Genomic DNA, 16,825 nt, shown 5'->3' on the forward strand with positions numbered 1-16,825 from the left:
TATATGAATATATTGATAATTTTGAGTTTTTCAAAAACACATTAAATAGGCTAATTTGATGAATGTGTGTTGTTCAACACCCCCATCTTTTTAGCGTGGACGGTAGAGTCCAATGTCCTCTGTGTGCTGAGTGTGTTGCAGAAGGCCACAGCTTGTTGCAAACGTAAGGTAAGACGTTACATGTTAAACGTGATTATTAACCTATTGAAACATTTACGCTTTGATAACTGTACATTTATTTTAGTTATACTCCGAAAGGATGTTGGGCAAATGTTGCTCGTATTGCTAATATAAGCCAGCTAGCGAGGCGATTAGCTAGTGCAGTGTTGCCAGGCAGGGTTATAAAATAATCACATTTAAATGGTAAGTAGAATTAAGGGTAGTTAATGAGGCAGTGGGTGTTTTGGTCATTTAACTTTATTTTTGTGAAAGGAAATTCAAATACAAATGTTTGTCACTTTAAGATACAATAATAAAATAAATATGTTTTTCTTTATTGTGTTGAGAGCAATAATAGCAGTAATTACATCTCAAAAACGGTTTGATTTTAATTGTCTATTTAATGGCAAACGTTAAAATCCCCAGTAAACAGAAACGGGAAAATAGACCAAAGCGGATGCTTTGCTTTTATTTTTGTTTTCAAAATAAAAGCGGGGATAAACTACTGCGGTAAGACTTAGACTTCCTTTTTATTGTCATTCAAATTTGAACTTTACAGTACGGATAAGCATACTTGCAAACCTTGAGACCCCCGAATTCGGGAGGTGGGGGGCGTATATATTTTCAAGTATTTCTTACATATATATATATATATATATATATATATATATACACCGTATATTACCAAATAGTAGCCCGGGCGTTTATTTCACAAAATGGGGTCAGACCCCGGGCGGCTATTAGGACATGAGCGGTTATTTGCACAAGGCTTTTATTTATTTTTGCACCAGCCTGCACCAGGCCATTATTTGGTTACAATGGTTAGTGTCCAGTATTTTTTTTCGTACTAAAAACTTTAAATGTAAAAGCTAATGTAAACATACAAACAAAAAAACAAGACTATCAAAAGACAAGAGATCAACAAGGCCTCAACATGACAGTAGTGCAACAATTGTCAAATAGAATACAAATACTAAAAATAAATAAACTTTTTAAATAAAGCAGCCTACCGGGGAAAATAAAATGATGGTACCAAGTACTCAAGTATAAAACCCACCATCAAAACAGAACAATAATACTGTCACTGTCCTTTGCCTTAATGCGGATCATTTTGCGGGACACACGGTGGTTCAGTCCACGAACGTGATGTATCCACTGACACAAATTAGCATCAAGCTCGTCGCTCACTTTCTTCCTACCTCCACCAGATAAGCGAGCCCGTTTTCCATCGATTGCCGACTGAGATTGTAGTTCTCCCTTTTTTTGTTTCCATTCTCGTACACGTTTTGGGTCAACGTTAAACTGCCTGGCCGCTGCCAAACCAGAATTCTGCTCCGCATACTTCACAACCGCTAGCTTGAACTTTAAGTCAAACTTTCTGTTCTTCCCCCTTAAAGTATTCCCGTCCATCAGTTGTGGTGTACCAGTATCCTGTTCATTCAACTCACTGCTGCTGTTGCTTGCCATGTTGAAACTTTTCCTCGTGGGTTTGTTGTTGTCGTTGAGTGTGTGTTACGCTATATGCGGTCACCTATTGCAATATGTTGATTACCCAGAATCCCCACGTAACGTCTGCTGTTACCGCAATGACCAGAATTATTGCACCTTTGCTTTTCCTTTTAGCTTATAAATTGGGTTTAATGAAGTCAATATGATTTTAATCTAAATTATGCAAATAACAGCCCATGGGCGGCTATTTGGACATAGGCGTTTATTAGGAAGAGGCGTTTATTTCACAAAATGGGGTCAGACCCTGGGCGGCTATTAGGACATGGGCGGTTATTTGCACAAGGGCGTTTATTTGGTAATATACAGTATATATATATATATATATATATATATATATATATATATATATATATATATATATATATATATATATATATATATATATATATATATATATATATATAAAGAGGTTCCGCAGCCTCCGAAACAGAACCTCCAGGTTCTGTAACAGCTTCTTCCCTCAAGCCGTAAGACTCTTGAAGGCGTCATAATTAAATTATCCCCTCAACTCCCCCCAAAATGGATTAACTCGCTGGAATAAAAAAAGACAATATAACATACATCCATAAACGTGGACGCATGTGGAAAAAGTGCAATATATTTATCTGTACAGTAATCTATTTATTTATTTATATATATTTATTTATTATATATATATATTTATATATTATTTATTTATTTATTTATATATGCACCTTATTGCTTTTTTATCCTGCACTACCATGAGCTTATGTAACGAAATTTCGTTCTTATCTGTGTTGTAAAGTTCAAATTTGAATGACAATAAAAAGGAAGTCTAAGTCACATTATATATATATATATATATATATATATATATATATATATATATATATATATATATTAGGGGTGTAACAGTACACAAACATTTCGGTTCGGTACGTACCTCGGTTTAGAGGTCACAGTTCGGTTCATTTTTGGTACAGTAAGAAAACAACAAAATATACATTTTGGGGTTATTTATTTACCAAATTTGCAAAATCTTCCATCAAAAATATTTTTCTTAGTGGAATATTTGATGTGAAGTAATCGGAACCTTGGATATGTCAATAATTCATAATAACATTGATTTTGATTCAATATTATGTTTTGACCAATGACAGTTTGAAAGAGAAAAAAAAACAGCTTTGTTTTATTAGTCAACATTGCAACTTTTTCTAAATTACGTTTAACCTTTAAGCTTTTTTATTTCACTTTTGTTATGTTTTTGTTTATTTTAATAGTATTTTTAGAATGTGCTATGGGCCTTTAAATCATTAGCTGTGGGCCGCAAATGGCCTCTGGGGCACACTTTTAACACCCCTGCTATAGATAATAAAAAATTAAATCTGATAAATCTATGGATAAAAAGCAGAGCCTGGCGACGCATGCGCGTTCATCATAACTCTCTCGCTCTCTCTGTCTCTGCCCCTCCCTCACGAATGCTGCTGCGCGCACAATTTGTTTTGTTTTTAACCCCTTCTTAACCCTGAACGTACATTGAAAATACACGCAAGCCTAACTCAAAATGCCGGACATTTGAGGCATTTAAGAAACTCCGCCCTGACAGCTCCGCAAAAGAGGACATGTCCGGTGAAAAGAGGACGTATGGTCAGTCTATCGTAGCCCGTTAGCTGCTAGCATGCCGTGTGTTGCACACCGAGGCTGTGCATTGTTTAAACAACGTGCGGTACGCTACTTAATATGTCCGTGTGGAAACTCGTTCGGTACACCTCCGAACCGAACCGGAACCCCCGTACCAAAATGGTTCAATACAAATATACATACCGTTACACCCCTAATATATATATATATATATATATATATATATATATATATATATATATATATAGAATGAGTACCGTATTTTTCGGACTATAAGTCGCAGTTTTTTTTCATAGTTTGGCCGGGCTCCAGTGCGACTTATACATGTTTTTTCCCTTCTTTATTATGCATTTTCGGCAGGTGCGACTTATACTCCGTAAAATACGGTATATCTGTTCGGCCACCGTGTTCAATGGAGAAGTGTGATCTACAAAATGTGCAGGCAGCATACCCCTTCCCCTTCCAGCTGTCCTGGATGAACTGAAGTTATTTTTTCCAATCATTTTGGAACTTGCAAGCGTACTTCTTCTTCTTACTCGTCGTCGCCATGTCTCTTCTTCGTTCACGTTATGTTTTTGGACATTACTACTTGCCGTAGTTTTGAAGCAATGCATGATGGGAATCCGGATGTTGTGTGTCAGTGTATTAACGTGACGGCTGGAATAAACACACGCTGAGAAATAGCTCCGTGCCTGCCTACTTTATGGGTTATAGGATGGATAACGGAGACATACCGGTATATAATAGTCTCCTTTTCAGGTGAGAGAGGACGCTACAGGCAGTGCCTTTAAGGCACGCCCCCAATATTGTTGTCCGGGTGGAAATCGGGAGAAATTCGGGAGAATGGTTGTCCCGGGAGATTTTCGGGAGGGGCATTGAAATTCGGGAGTGTCCCGGGAAAATCGAGAGGGTTGGCAAGTATGCAGATAAGAACGAAATTTCGTTGCATTCATTGCATAACCGAGACTCTGAAGGTGTCTTAGTAGCCCTACATAGAAATATTAGACATGGCACAACACAAACGTAAAAACAGACCAAAACAAATGTTTTTTCATAATCTAAACCGGAAGTAGCAATTTGAAGACAGGACCGCAGACTTGCCTTAAAAAGACTATGGTGCGTGATTAAATCAGTTTTGCCTCCACTTTCGTATGATATGTGCGTAGACATTTTTGGAGATGTCAGTCCTCGTCGTAATTAAATTCCTTATTGTGTAGGGCTCCAAACACATTTTAGTATTTGTAGTATTTCTGCTTTTACTTTGAAAATAAATACTTCCGGTGCCAGAATATGAAAAAAATAATCAGTTTTTGTCTGTTTTATCATTTCTGTTTACCAGGGATTCGAATGTTAGTTACATGAAATATAAAATAAAAATTAAACCGCTGTAAGATGATTTTGTTGCTTTTCGAAACCAAGAAAGAAAAAAAACGCTGTTTTTAAAATGTCCTTTTTTTGTTTTTAAAAATAACATTCAAATGAAGCAGTCGTTTTTCAATTTCCATTCATAAAACTTGTTTCTCAATCGGGTTATGAAAAACTGAATACTTCATCTCTCCATGCATCCTTGCAGCATCATGGTGAACTTAGCAGCGTTTGCCCGGGACCACTGGATGCAGTTAATCGTGCCCATGAGCTTTGTGGTCGGTTGGTACTGTGACAAACTACAGGACCAGAAGCTGACCGCTTTCAGGAACAAAAGTGCTTTGTACAGCAGGTATGAATCATAACATAATTAGGGCTACGGCTATTGATTATTTTAGTATTCAATAAATCTATCAATGAGTTTGCTCAATTATTCGGATAAAACACACTTTATAGTGTGTTCAAAGTGCATTTTAGGGACAAGAGTTTAAGTACATATTTTAGGACTTGCCATAACCTTCATTACCTTCTTTTATTGACCTTCTTTGACCATCCCTTACCTTGTTTTACTTTCTATATTATTTATGCTTTACCTTTTAACTTACTATTTATTTAAATTCTATTTACTGTTTTATCTTCTTTTCCCCCTATGTTCCTTCGTGGACCTTTTTTATCCATCCATCCATTTTCTACCGCTTATTCCCTTTGGGGTCGCATCTCAGCTACAATCGGGCGGAAGGCGGGGTACACCCTGGACAAGTCGCCACCTCATCGCACCTTTTTTATTTACCTTTTAATTTTATATTTTTACCTTCCATTTACTACTTTTACTTATTTCTTATTTTAACATATATTCATTTGTTTACCTTATATTTACCTTTACCTTCTTGTACCTTCTGTTTGCCTTTGCCCGTCTTTTACATTTTCATTTTTCACCTTCTATATTCCTTATTTTATCTTTTATTTACTATTTTGACTTCTATTTACTGTATTTTACCTTGTATTTACTTTCTTTAAGCTGATATTTTCCTTCTATTTACCTTATTTGACAGTCGTTACCTTGTTTAATCTTTTATAATCTATATTCCTTCATTTACCTTGTCTTTACCTTCTATTTGCTTCTTTTACCTTTTTAACCTTCTATTTAGTACTTTTATTTAAATTTTACCTTCTACATTAATTTTTTTACCTTCTATTTACATTGTTATTGGCTACCTTTTTCTTCAATGTACCTTCAATATGACTTTTTTTCTTACCTTCTTTGGCTCTCTTTTACATTGTTTTATCTTTCATCTTTTATATTCCTTTGTTAACTTTTATCTTCTATAATCCTACTTTTACCTTCTATTTACATTCTGTGACCGTCTTTTACCTTGTTTTATCTTACCTTTTATATTTCTTCTTTTATTTTCGACTTTACCCTTTTAATTACCATCATTTACCTTTTATTTACTGCCTTTACTTTCTTTGAGCTTCTTTATTCCATCGTTTACCTTTTATTTAATACTTTTACCTTCTGTAGTCTTTCTTTAACCTATTACCTTCTATTTTGGTTAATTGACCTTTTATTTACTACCTTTTTAATTAACTTCTAGTATGTTTACTTACCTTTTAAATTACTTCTATTACGTTTATTTACCATTTAACTTGTTATACCTTTTTTTTTTTAGCAGTTCCAGATTTTCTATATTTTTATCAGTCACATTAAACGATGAATGGAAGCAACAGAGTACAAATCAAAGCCGTTGGTTGCAGCCCTAAACATGACATGGTGTTACTTACTGTACTGTTGGATATTTCTGTGTTTTCAACAGAGAGCTGAAGCCTGGCGAAGAGGTGACCTGGAAGTAGACCCACCAACCCCACGTGCATTTTACGTCTGGAGTGCGAATGTCCCTCTCAAATTAGAACGTTTAACAATTCTCACATCTTTCTTTTGAGTTGTATCAACTAAATGCAGTTCACCATCAAACCTGTGTTTGTTTTTATTACAAATATGTTTGTGCACAAAAAGGTTACATTATTTTAAAAGGTCAGTTATTATTGTGTACTTAGACCAAAATATAAATAAAAAGGTTGCCAATTTAAAGTGGTGGTGAAACTGTAAAGTACCAACTTCTCCGCTAGATGGCGCACCTACTCTTTATTGTGGTTTTGTCCATTGGCAATGTATTTTAAATTACATTTTGTATACATTCAACCATGAATTTCTAGTTTTACACTAGATTAGAGTTTTTTTCTGTCATGTTGACACCAACTACGGACTCTTTGCAGTCTGAATAATCCCCTTCTCGAAAAGCAGTTCTGCCAAACAAATCTGGTGATGGAAAGAAGCACAATGTCAACAAATCCTCCCATTTGTAAAGTTGCAAAAAAAATAAAAAAACAACCCACCTTATCCTGCGAAGTACATGGAACACTTCCTACAGTCACAAATTTGGGATACGAATGGATCAAGAACTCGACGGCATCTGTGTGCTGAAAAGAGAAATGCTTTCAGAATACCCGAATCAACAAAACTACAGATCAACCGGTCAGCGGAGGAGATAATTGGCATTTTGACCTATATCTGTATCAGCCTTCTTTTTTTTTATAACAGAACTACTTTTATTTTTTTTATCAACAGAACTACGTCAGCAGATAAAATATACACACACAACACCAGTATTTGGAATGTAATACCTGCTAAATTTGCCTAAATAAGTCAATATTTTGTAGGGCTGTGAATCTTTGGGCATCACACGATTCGATTCTCAGTGGTAACGATTAGATTCAGAATCTATTCAAAATCCATACTTTTTAATAACGTTGGGTGCCAGTTCTATGACTAACTACATTCCTCCATAAAATAGCACACGAACAGCTCTGATAAATGTTGATTACTTAAAAGAAAACAAGTTTCCTTTAATTCACCTACTTTGTTCCTTCTTCTACCTTTAATTTACCTTCTTTATTCCTTCTTTTACCTTTAATTTAACTTCTTTATTCCTTCTTTTACCTTTAATTTAACTTCCAAATTCCTTCTTTTATCTTTAAATTTACCTTCTTTATTCCTTAGTTTACCTTTAATTTAGATATTTTTTAATTCCTTCTTTTACCTTTATTGAACTTCTTTGTTTCTTCTTTTACTTTTAATTTACTTTCTTTATACCTTCTTTTACCTTTTAATTTACCTTCTCTATTCCTTCTTTTACCTTTAATTTACCTTCCTTATTTTTCTTCTACCTTTAATGTACCTTGTATTTACAATCTTTTATTTACTACTTTTACCTTCTATTTGGATTATTTTACCTTTTATTTACTTATTTTACCTTCTATATTCCTTCTTTAACCTTCCATTTACCTTATATATAGTTACTTTGCATGCAGTCGACTTTCGGCCCCCGGCCAAATTTTGTAAGGCCAATGCGGCCCCCCAGTCAAACAGCCCTGATCCATCGTGTGATGTATCGTGTTGTAATTGTATGCTTGTTTGAAATAAACTCAAACCATTAAATGCTTAAAAACAAAAACAACTGAAAACCTTGTCTAGCTGTTCCTTTAGTTAGTGCAAATGAATATCGGCTCCAAATATCAGTTATCGGCCTACTCAATGACCAATAATCGGTATCGGCCTAGATCTCTAACCAAAACCCACTTGAAATATCCAACATCTTACCTCGGGTTTTATTTCAAAGCTTTTCAGCTCTTCTTTGTGATAAACTCTGGAGTTGTGGGTGGTGTAGTAGAGATGGACGGCATCTCCGTCACTGCACAACCTGAAGCAACAGACACGTATGAACTAAAGATCACTATTTTGCTGACACCTGGTCAAATTACCTGGCACACCCTTCACGAAGAAGGCGAACCCGAGTCTGGCTTGTGAAATGCGCTCCTGTGTCCGTGACCCGCCCCTTCTCCCACCTAGCAGGGGCCCCGTGCACACTGCAGGCCAGCTCCTCTGTCGGGGGGGGAAGGATAAGACGTGATGAAGACAGTTCATTACCCGGGTGAGACTCGAGGTGTCGTCAGCAGGCACCTGAAGTGAGCTTTGGAGGAAGGCAGTCCTGCAGGAAGTCTCGGGCTTTGAGGTCCACGGCTGCGTCGACCGGCGCAAAATTTTTCAGCTTGCCGATCAGGACGGCGACCTTGGAGAAGAAGTCCTTCCTCCGCGGATCGTTCTAATCGAGAGCGTTGTTAGTGGGCGCGTGGGAAGCGGAGCTCAGGAGGAACGCACCTTGTCGGAATTCTGCACGCCCATGTAGGAGAGGTAGTCCAAGGGCAAGCCTTGTCGGAACTCCACGTCCTCTTCCATGGCCACTTCGAGTGCGGCCGGGACCAGCTGCAAAGACAACGCCCTTTGGTTGAATTATTGCCTGCGCCAGGCGCAAGAGCACTCTGTCAGGTAAAATAGTGCAATTAAAAAAAACTAAAGCACACATTCCTATTACACTTGAGTGAAAGATGCCTAACAAAAAACAGGACGTTTCAGTGTAAATGAGAATAAAAATGTGAATTTTTTATTTATTTTCTGAAAAGCAAATTGAAATAATCAGAATAACTCAAAATAATACAAAAACAACGCAGATTTGCCATAGAGGAATCAGTAGCGGTTCTATGCACTTTGCCAATCACTCCATCAGCACTGAGAGCGGACTCAGCCAAACTACCTTTAGGTAATGGCACCATTTTCATTGCCAACAAAGAAATGGACTCAAACAACGCTCCAACATAAGTGAAGTAAGACCAAAAATACGCTAGCTTGATGCTAATATACATTGGCTTTGCTATTGGCATGCTACTGATTAGCGGCAATTTCAACACCTCCAAATGTATTTATGAAAACTACGACTAAGATGCGCGGTACAATCAAACAGCCAGGGCGTAATAAGTACAATACTTACAGTATTAACACTTTTTAGGGGCCAACAAAAAAACACCATAAACTTTACACTACTGCCATCTAACTTGGACTTGCAACTGTCATACTCGCAAATGAGATCATGAATAAAAAAAAATTAAAAAAAACATACAACTAGACAGCAGTTAACATAATCAACTCTTTTTTAAATGCTGCAATAAAAGATAACCCTTCATTAAAAAAAAATTACCGTAAATTCCGGACTATGAGCCGATACTTTTTTCATACGCTTTAACCCCTGCTTCCTTTTAAACCGTGCGGCTAAAATAAGTATTTTTCTTTGCTGACGGCCATAAGGTAAATTGTAAAAAAAAAAAGAAGAAGCCAATTCACTGAAAAGGTGTGTTATTGTTTGTGCTACTGCGCCATCTTTTGGACGAGTTCGCTCACTGTAGGTACCGCAGTCAGTGCCCTTCTGTATAGGCTGAGCTTTCAACCGGAAGTATAATTGCCATTCCGTCTTCTAGAAGCCACATTTGTAAGTTTTACAATATAACTGAAACAATGTATACTTACTAAACCGTCCCATGTGTGATTTCTGTAGGAGTGTTTTCATGCATATTTGTATGTGCTATCGTAATGTAATCAAGCTAGTGTCTAACGCTAATATCTAATATGCTAACACGTCTACGAGTGTCTGTGTAAATATTATTACAACGGCGTTCTTTTTGTATTGTTTCAGTTTCACAATTTCCTCAGCAAATTCACCAAAACGTCACCGTGGAGTTATTGAGTCTGTTTAGCTGATTGGAGAGCTAGCTTCCGCAGCTAGTGGGTCCATGACGATGACTTCTGTTTTGTTTAACCAGCCGTTTTACTGCCATGTTATAGACACTGTTTGGAAACAATTAAGGTATGTAAATAAACATTAAAAAAATATTTCAGTGTAAATAACTCATGTCACAACGTATATACCTGCGACTTATATATGGAAAAATAGTTACTGTTCCTAAAATGTAGTGGGTGCGGCTTATATACCGGTGCGCGCTATAGTCCAAAAATACGGTCATATTTATTAACACACACAGAAAATTGGTACCATTGAGTACCGGCATTCGATTCACACGTACTGCGAGTTAGTACTGTATCGGTTCAAATGTGAACGGTACCCAAACACAGAAAAGTGAATATAAATGAGACTCAAACTTGTAAGAAAACAGCAAAGTAGTCATTATCAGCTTAGTGGTAAAATTTTTTAAATTTGATTTTTTGTATTAAACAAATTAACATTTGAACACACAAACGTACCGAAAATTTTACCGTTTACTACTGGGATCAATTCTTAAGTAACGGGAATTGGTCCCGTATTAGCTCAAATGTGAATCCGCCACCCTTAACGAAAAAAAACATTTAAAAAAAAACAAATAATCCCAAAAAGTTTTTAAAGTTCAAGTGTTGCAGTATTACAAAGTGACGGCACAAATAAACATGGCGTTACTTTAATAATTCACCTTTAAGGTTATACGTGTCACAATGTGAATTAAGTGACGAATATTTTGTGTTGCTATGCAGGTCTTTCTACCGGGTTGTACGACCTACAGTACTTTACCTTCTGCAGTAAATCTCCCCAGCTGTTCCTCTGGTAGGAAGAGACGGTGAGGTGCAGGGAGTGTGTGTCCGGCAGGCAGTCGCCCTGGTGGATGAATCCGCGAGGAAAGTAGAGCAGATCTCCTGCCTCCAGGACCACTTCGAGAATGGGCTTCCCGATCTCCGCCTGGTCAAAATTTGCTAGACAGTCAATGCGAAAAAAACAAGGTGTTAGAAATTGTTACGGGAACGCCTTAGAAATTACTAGTATTGACCTTGGTTCTGCTCGAAGAAGAGAAACACAATGAATGCACCCTGTGTTTTTTTATATATGCACTCTCTCACACACACTGTATATTATTATTAATGGTGTCTTGAAAGGGGAACATTATCACCAGACCTATGTAAGCGTCAATATATACCTTGATGTTGCAGAAAAAAGACCATACCGTATTTTCCGCACTATAAGGCGCACCGGATTATTAGCCGCACCTTCAATGAATTACATATTTCATAACTTTGTCCACCAATAAGCCGCCCCGGACTATAAGCCGCGCCTACGCTGCGCTAAAGGGAATGTCAAAAAAACAGTCAGATAGGTCAGTCAAACTTTAATAATATATTAAAAACCAGCGTTCTAACAACTCTGTTCACTCCCAAAATGTACGCAAATGTGCAATCACAAACATAGTAAAATTCAAAATAGTGCAGAGCAATAGCAACATAATGTTGCTCGAACGTTAATGTCACAACACACAAAATAAACATAGCGCTCACTTTCTGAAGTTATTCTTCATTCGTAAATCCTTCGTCTTCGGTGTCCGAAGTGAAAAGTTGGGCAAATTTACGATCCACTGGCAGATGTTGGCGTCGTCTGGCGCTGCCTCCTCGTCTTAGTGAAGGTGTGTTCGCCTTCTGTCTTCCATTGTTCCCACGCAGTTAGCAGTCTAGCTTCGAATGCCCTGTTGACACCAATATCTAGCGGCTGGAGGTCTTTTGTCAATCCACCCGGAATGACGGCGAGTATTGAATTAAGCGCGTAAGCGTGTCTCTCAATGTGCTGTTATGAGCTAGCAAATATAACAACTACACTACCCAGCATGCAACGATAGTTACGAGCATGCGCGGTAGCCCTGAGAAGTTCCCACGCAGTTAGCAGTCTAGCTTCGAATGCCCTGTTGACACCAATATCTAGCGGCTGGAGGTCTTTTGTCAATCCACCCGGAATGACGGCGAGTATTGAATTAAGCGCGTAAGCGTGTCTCTCAATGTGCTGTTATGAGCTAGCAAATATAACAACTACACTACCCAGCATGCAACGATAGTTACGAGCATGCGCGGTAGCCCTGAGAAGCGTTGTTGTATGCTGGGAGTTCGAATGTGGTTATGAGCACGCTGTGAGAAAACGTTGAGAACTCAGTTAACACGCCTCGTCTGCATTATTTATAATTAGACAGACAACACACTTAATAGGAGCCATTTTGGGGTCTTTACATAAACACACAAATGGAAATGAAACGTCACATATCCCAGCATGCACCGCGCGCTTCTTCTACGGGGAAAAAAGATGGCGGCTGTTTACCGTAGTTGCGAGACCTAAACTTTATGAAAATGAATCTTAATATTTATCCATATATAAAGCGCACCGGGTTATAAGGCGCACTGTCAGCTTTTGAGAAAGTTTGTGGTTTTTAGGTGCGCCTTATAGTGCGGAAAATACGGTATATTTTTTTAACCGATTTCCGAACTCTAAATGGGTGAATTTTGGCGAATTAAACGCCTTTCTATTATTCGCTCTCGGAGCGATGACGTCACAACGTGACGTCACATCGGGAAGCAATCCGCCATTTTCTCAAACACCGAGTCAAATCAGCTCTGTTATTTTCCGTTTTTTCGACTGTTTTCCGTACCTTGGAGACATCATGCCTCGTCGGTGTGTTGTCGGAGGGTGTAACAACACGAACAGGGACGGATTCAAGTTGCACCAGTGGCCCAAAGATGCGAAAGTGGCAAGAAATTGGACGTTTGTTCCGCACACTTTACCGACGAAAGCTATGCTACGACAGAGACGGCAAGAATGTGTGGATATCCTGCGACACTCAAAGCAGATGCATTTCCAACGATAAAGAAAAAGAAATCTGCCGCCAGACCCCCATTGAATCTGCCGGAGTGTGTGAGCAATTCAGGGACAAAAGACCTCGGTAGCACGGCAAGCAATGGCGGCAGTTTGTTCCCGCAGACGAGCGAGCTAAACCCCCTGGATGTCTTGGCTCACACCGTCCCTTATGCCACCGAAGATGATCAAGAGAAGAATATCGACCCTAGCTTCCCTGGCCTGCTGACATCAACTCCAACACTGGACAGATCAGCTTTCAGGAAAAGATAGCAGATGAGGGTATGTCTACAGAATATATTAATTGATGAAAATTGGGCTGTCTGCACTCTCAAAGTGCATGTTGTTGCCAAATGTATTTCATATGCTGTAAACCTAGTTCATAGTTGTTAGTTTCCTTTAATGCCAAACAAACACATACCAATCGTTGGTTAGAAGGCGATCGCCGAATTCGTCCTCGCTTTCTCCCGTGTCGCTGGCTGTCGTGTTGTTTTCGTCGGTTTCGCTTGCATACGGTTCAAACCGATATAGCTCAATAGCTTCAGTTTCTTCTTCAATTTCGTTTTCGCTACCTGCCTCCACACTACAACCATCCGTTTCAATACATGCGTAATCTGTTGAATCGCTTAAGCCGCTGAAATTCGAGTCTGAATCCGAGCTAATGTCGCTATAGCTTGCTGTTCTTTCCGCCATGTTTGTTTGTGTTGGCATCACTATGTGACGTCACAGGAAAATGGACGGGTGTATATAACGATGGTTAAAATCAGGCACTTTGAAGCTTTTTTTAGGGATATTGCGTGATGGGTAAAATTTTGAAAAAAACTTCGAAAAATAAAATAAGCCACTGGGAACTGATTTTTAATGGTTTTAACCCTTCTGAAATTGTGATAATGTTCCCCTTGAAGTACTCAGCACACACATAAAGTTTACGTTCAGTTTCGATCTCCGCCAAGGCAGGGCAACCAAGGAGGACACAACCAGGCGACCATTTTAAATATTTCTAGGTTTGTTTGAACGTACTCCTTTTTTGTACAATAAATTGTTAAACCTCAATTCTAGTTACCTCTCATCATTTCAGACGACCTTAGAACAAAAAAATCAGGGTGGACCTTGGGTCCTAGTTAAATACAATCACTGTTTGAAAATGCAATGTGATGGAAAACATTTGTATACTTGCACTATGCCATTACAAACTGCAACATTTCTGTGAAACGCACATAGTGACAAGAGAATGACCTTGTCCGCATGACTCACTGTGAAAGTATCTCTTCTCCCTCCTCATTTGAAAGTGTCGGCTTCTTCCAGTTAACAGTGCACTCATTGTCTCCTCTGAGTTGCGTCGTTTTCTCCCCCCCTCAACTCATATATGCTCCCCCCCCCCCTCAAAACTGAGCCTACTCCCTTCCTCCCACCTTGTGTTCAGTGTTTAATAATAATAATAATAATAATAATAATAATAATGGATTAGATTTATATAGCGCTTTTCTAGACACTCAAAGCGCTTCACTTAAAGTGAGAACCCATCATTCATTCACACCGGATGGTGCTTTCGTAGTATGAAGAATATCGCATCTCTCTTCCTATTGCGCACTCCTTACATACCTGGCTATGAATGAGACCTGTGCCTTTTGAGACGCTCGAGCGTTTCAAATAAACCTAAGAAAGACCATTTTGTTTGACTAGTTGATTAGAAAGTTTCCAATACAGGAACAATGCCAACATTTGTGTGTGTTGCACTCACGGCTTGAAAGGACAGGAAGGACCTCGTCTTCTGACCTGAATGAAAAATAGGAAATATTATAATGTGCCTAAAAGGAGAAACCACAGTTGTCAAAAGTATTACTATTTTGATACCAAATCATGCAAAAAATACATCGATACCTGCTTTTTTCATTATCGTCAGTACAGAATACTGTACAGGACTTTTCCTTGATGACCCACGTCAATTCTCAGCAGGTTAGTGCCCAAGAAAAACACCCGGTATCTTTAAAAAGTGCTTGCATTTATTTACATATTTGTGGAAGTCTGGTAAAAATGCGGATTTGGCACTTCCTGTTGGCCCTTATTCATAAACAAATGATAACGGAAGTGTGTGAGTGTAGCAGAAGTGTATGTGTGACCTAACTCCGCTTCACAACACACCTCATACGCGCCTGCTTTGCCAGAGAATAACTGAAATAATCCACTTTGTTGCCATACTTAACAAGTAGAGGTACATATTCAAAGTGAAAGAGGTGTATCTTGTCATCAAATAAAAGCAATTAGGAAAGTCTTCATGGTGCGAGTGAGAGTGGAGATCCGCCACCAGAAGCACAGGGAGTGTGCATTACCACACCGTGCAGAAAAGCTCTAGAAGTGTGCAATCCAACCTCTATCACTTCCATGAGTGCGAAGAAAATACAGCTTAGAGACACTCTTCTGTCGTTTGGCAACACTTTGAACAATCACTGATTTACTTCTTTCACCAGGTAGGCAAAGTTTGCTGAATGCGCCTCTTTTTATGGCACATTGGAAAAATAAAAAGGCAAAAATGAAGCAAAGAGGCATAACGTAATGAGAAAAATCTTAAAAACGAATAAAAACACTAGGGATGTCCCGATCCGATATTGATATCGGAAATCAGTCCGATATTAGCCAATTTTCGGATTTTATCGGACTGAATCTAAAAACTCCGATATAAGCGCTCCGATATAAGCTGTCCATTTACCGCTGCAGCACGTCTATAATAGGTGACTCTGGTTTGATCACACTCCAACACAGTAGGTGGCGGCAATGCCCCTTAATTAACGTTGGTGCCGGCCGCGGAAGAAGAGCGTCTCTGATCCAGCATGCACAGCCCACGTGATCACAACAACGACAACGCATGTGCTTGCAGCAAAGTGTAGTGATGTCGGCTGTGTGGAAGTATTTTAACCTAAACTCGGACAAAGACGTTGCCGCTAAATGCAACATTTGTCAGGCGCAAGTGTCCCGTGGAGGGACAGAACCTCATCGCACATTTGAAAAAACACCACAAAAAAGAACATGAGGATTTTCGCGAGAGCAGCAAGGCGAAGCAACTCTGGCTCGCTTCAGCAACCCACGCTGGCCGAAAGCTTTGCAAGACGTGACAAACTACCACGGGACAGCAAAAAGGCAATGGCCATAACAGAAAAGATAGCCCAGTTTATTGTGCTTGATAACCAGCCCCTGTCGGTGGTGAGTAATGTCGGGTTTAAAGGCTTAATGGTGCACCTCAAACCTCGCTTGGATTTATTTAGGTTATTTTTCAGGGTCTTCTAATTTATTTTTAATTTATTCTATTCAATTGTATAATTATGTTGGTATTAGTGGTTATTTTGCACTTTAAATATAACATTTTGTTTTTATTGGATTTGTTGAGGTAATACTCTTATGTTTAAGGTTAAAATTTATGTAACCAATTGGTTAATAATAAATGGGTCAGTTTTTCCTATACCTACTCTTGCTGACTATTGTTTTCTGTTTTTACACTACAACATCAGTAACAGTAACATCACTTTATCAAGCCTTTTCTAACATTCCACACAACAAAATAAGGAATAAATATATGTATGATTCGTGCCTATATCGTATCGTATTGATATTGGTATCGGCCAATACTCAAGGCTACAATATCGGTATCGTATCGG

At 38.5% G+C, this 16,825-nt stretch overlaps 2 protein-coding genes across 5 annotated transcripts in view; one reads left to right on the forward strand and one right to left on the reverse strand.

Moving 5' to 3' along the window:
* The first annotated feature begins 41 nt into the window (after positions 1 to 41).
* On the forward strand, positions 42 to 6,607 carry LOC133623721 (NADH dehydrogenase [ubiquinone] 1 beta subcomplex subunit 1). Of its 2 annotated transcripts, none has more exons than XM_061987054.1 (3): positions 42 to 168; positions 4,844 to 4,987; positions 6,450 to 6,607. In XM_061987054.1, the coding sequence occupies exons 2-3, from the start codon at positions 4,848 to 4,850 to the stop codon at positions 6,484 to 6,486; spliced, it is 177 nt and encodes a 58-aa protein (XP_061843038.1). In that variant the 5' UTR covers positions 42 to 168; positions 4,844 to 4,847; the 3' UTR covers positions 6,487 to 6,607. The 2 variants fall into 2 exon arrangements, with proteins under 2 accessions (XP_061843038.1, XP_061843037.2); XM_061987053.2 differs by having other exon boundaries at positions 72 to 163.
* A 152-nt stretch (positions 6,608 to 6,759) lies between these two features.
* Positions 6,760 to 16,825, reverse strand: part of riox1 (ribosomal oxygenase 1) — a 23,353-nt gene continuing 13,287 nt past the window's right edge. For all 3 annotated transcript variants that reach the window (XM_061987050.1, XM_061987051.1, XM_061987052.1), the window contains exons 8-15: positions 14,917 to 14,951; positions 11,085 to 11,263; positions 8,852 to 8,956; positions 8,654 to 8,795; positions 8,455 to 8,575; positions 8,294 to 8,393; positions 7,030 to 7,113; positions 6,760 to 6,952 (exon numbers count right to left, since the gene is read on the reverse strand). In XM_061987050.1, the coding sequence (XP_061843034.1) occupies positions 6,893 to 6,952; positions 7,030 to 7,113; positions 8,294 to 8,393; positions 8,455 to 8,575; positions 8,654 to 8,795; positions 8,852 to 8,956; positions 11,085 to 11,263; positions 14,917 to 14,951 (826 nt within the window). In that variant the 3' untranslated portion in view covers positions 6,760 to 6,892. The remainder of the gene's footprint in view (positions 6,953 to 7,029; positions 7,114 to 8,293; positions 8,394 to 8,454; positions 8,576 to 8,653; positions 8,796 to 8,851; positions 8,957 to 11,084; positions 11,264 to 14,916; positions 14,952 to 16,825) is intronic.

Source organism: Nerophis lumbriciformis, linkage group LG26 (genome assembly GCF_033978685.3).
Source record: "Nerophis lumbriciformis linkage group LG26, RoL_Nlum_v2.1, whole genome shotgun sequence".
Classification (NCBI taxonomy): Eukaryota; Metazoa; Chordata; class Actinopteri; order Syngnathiformes; family Syngnathidae; genus Nerophis; species Nerophis lumbriciformis.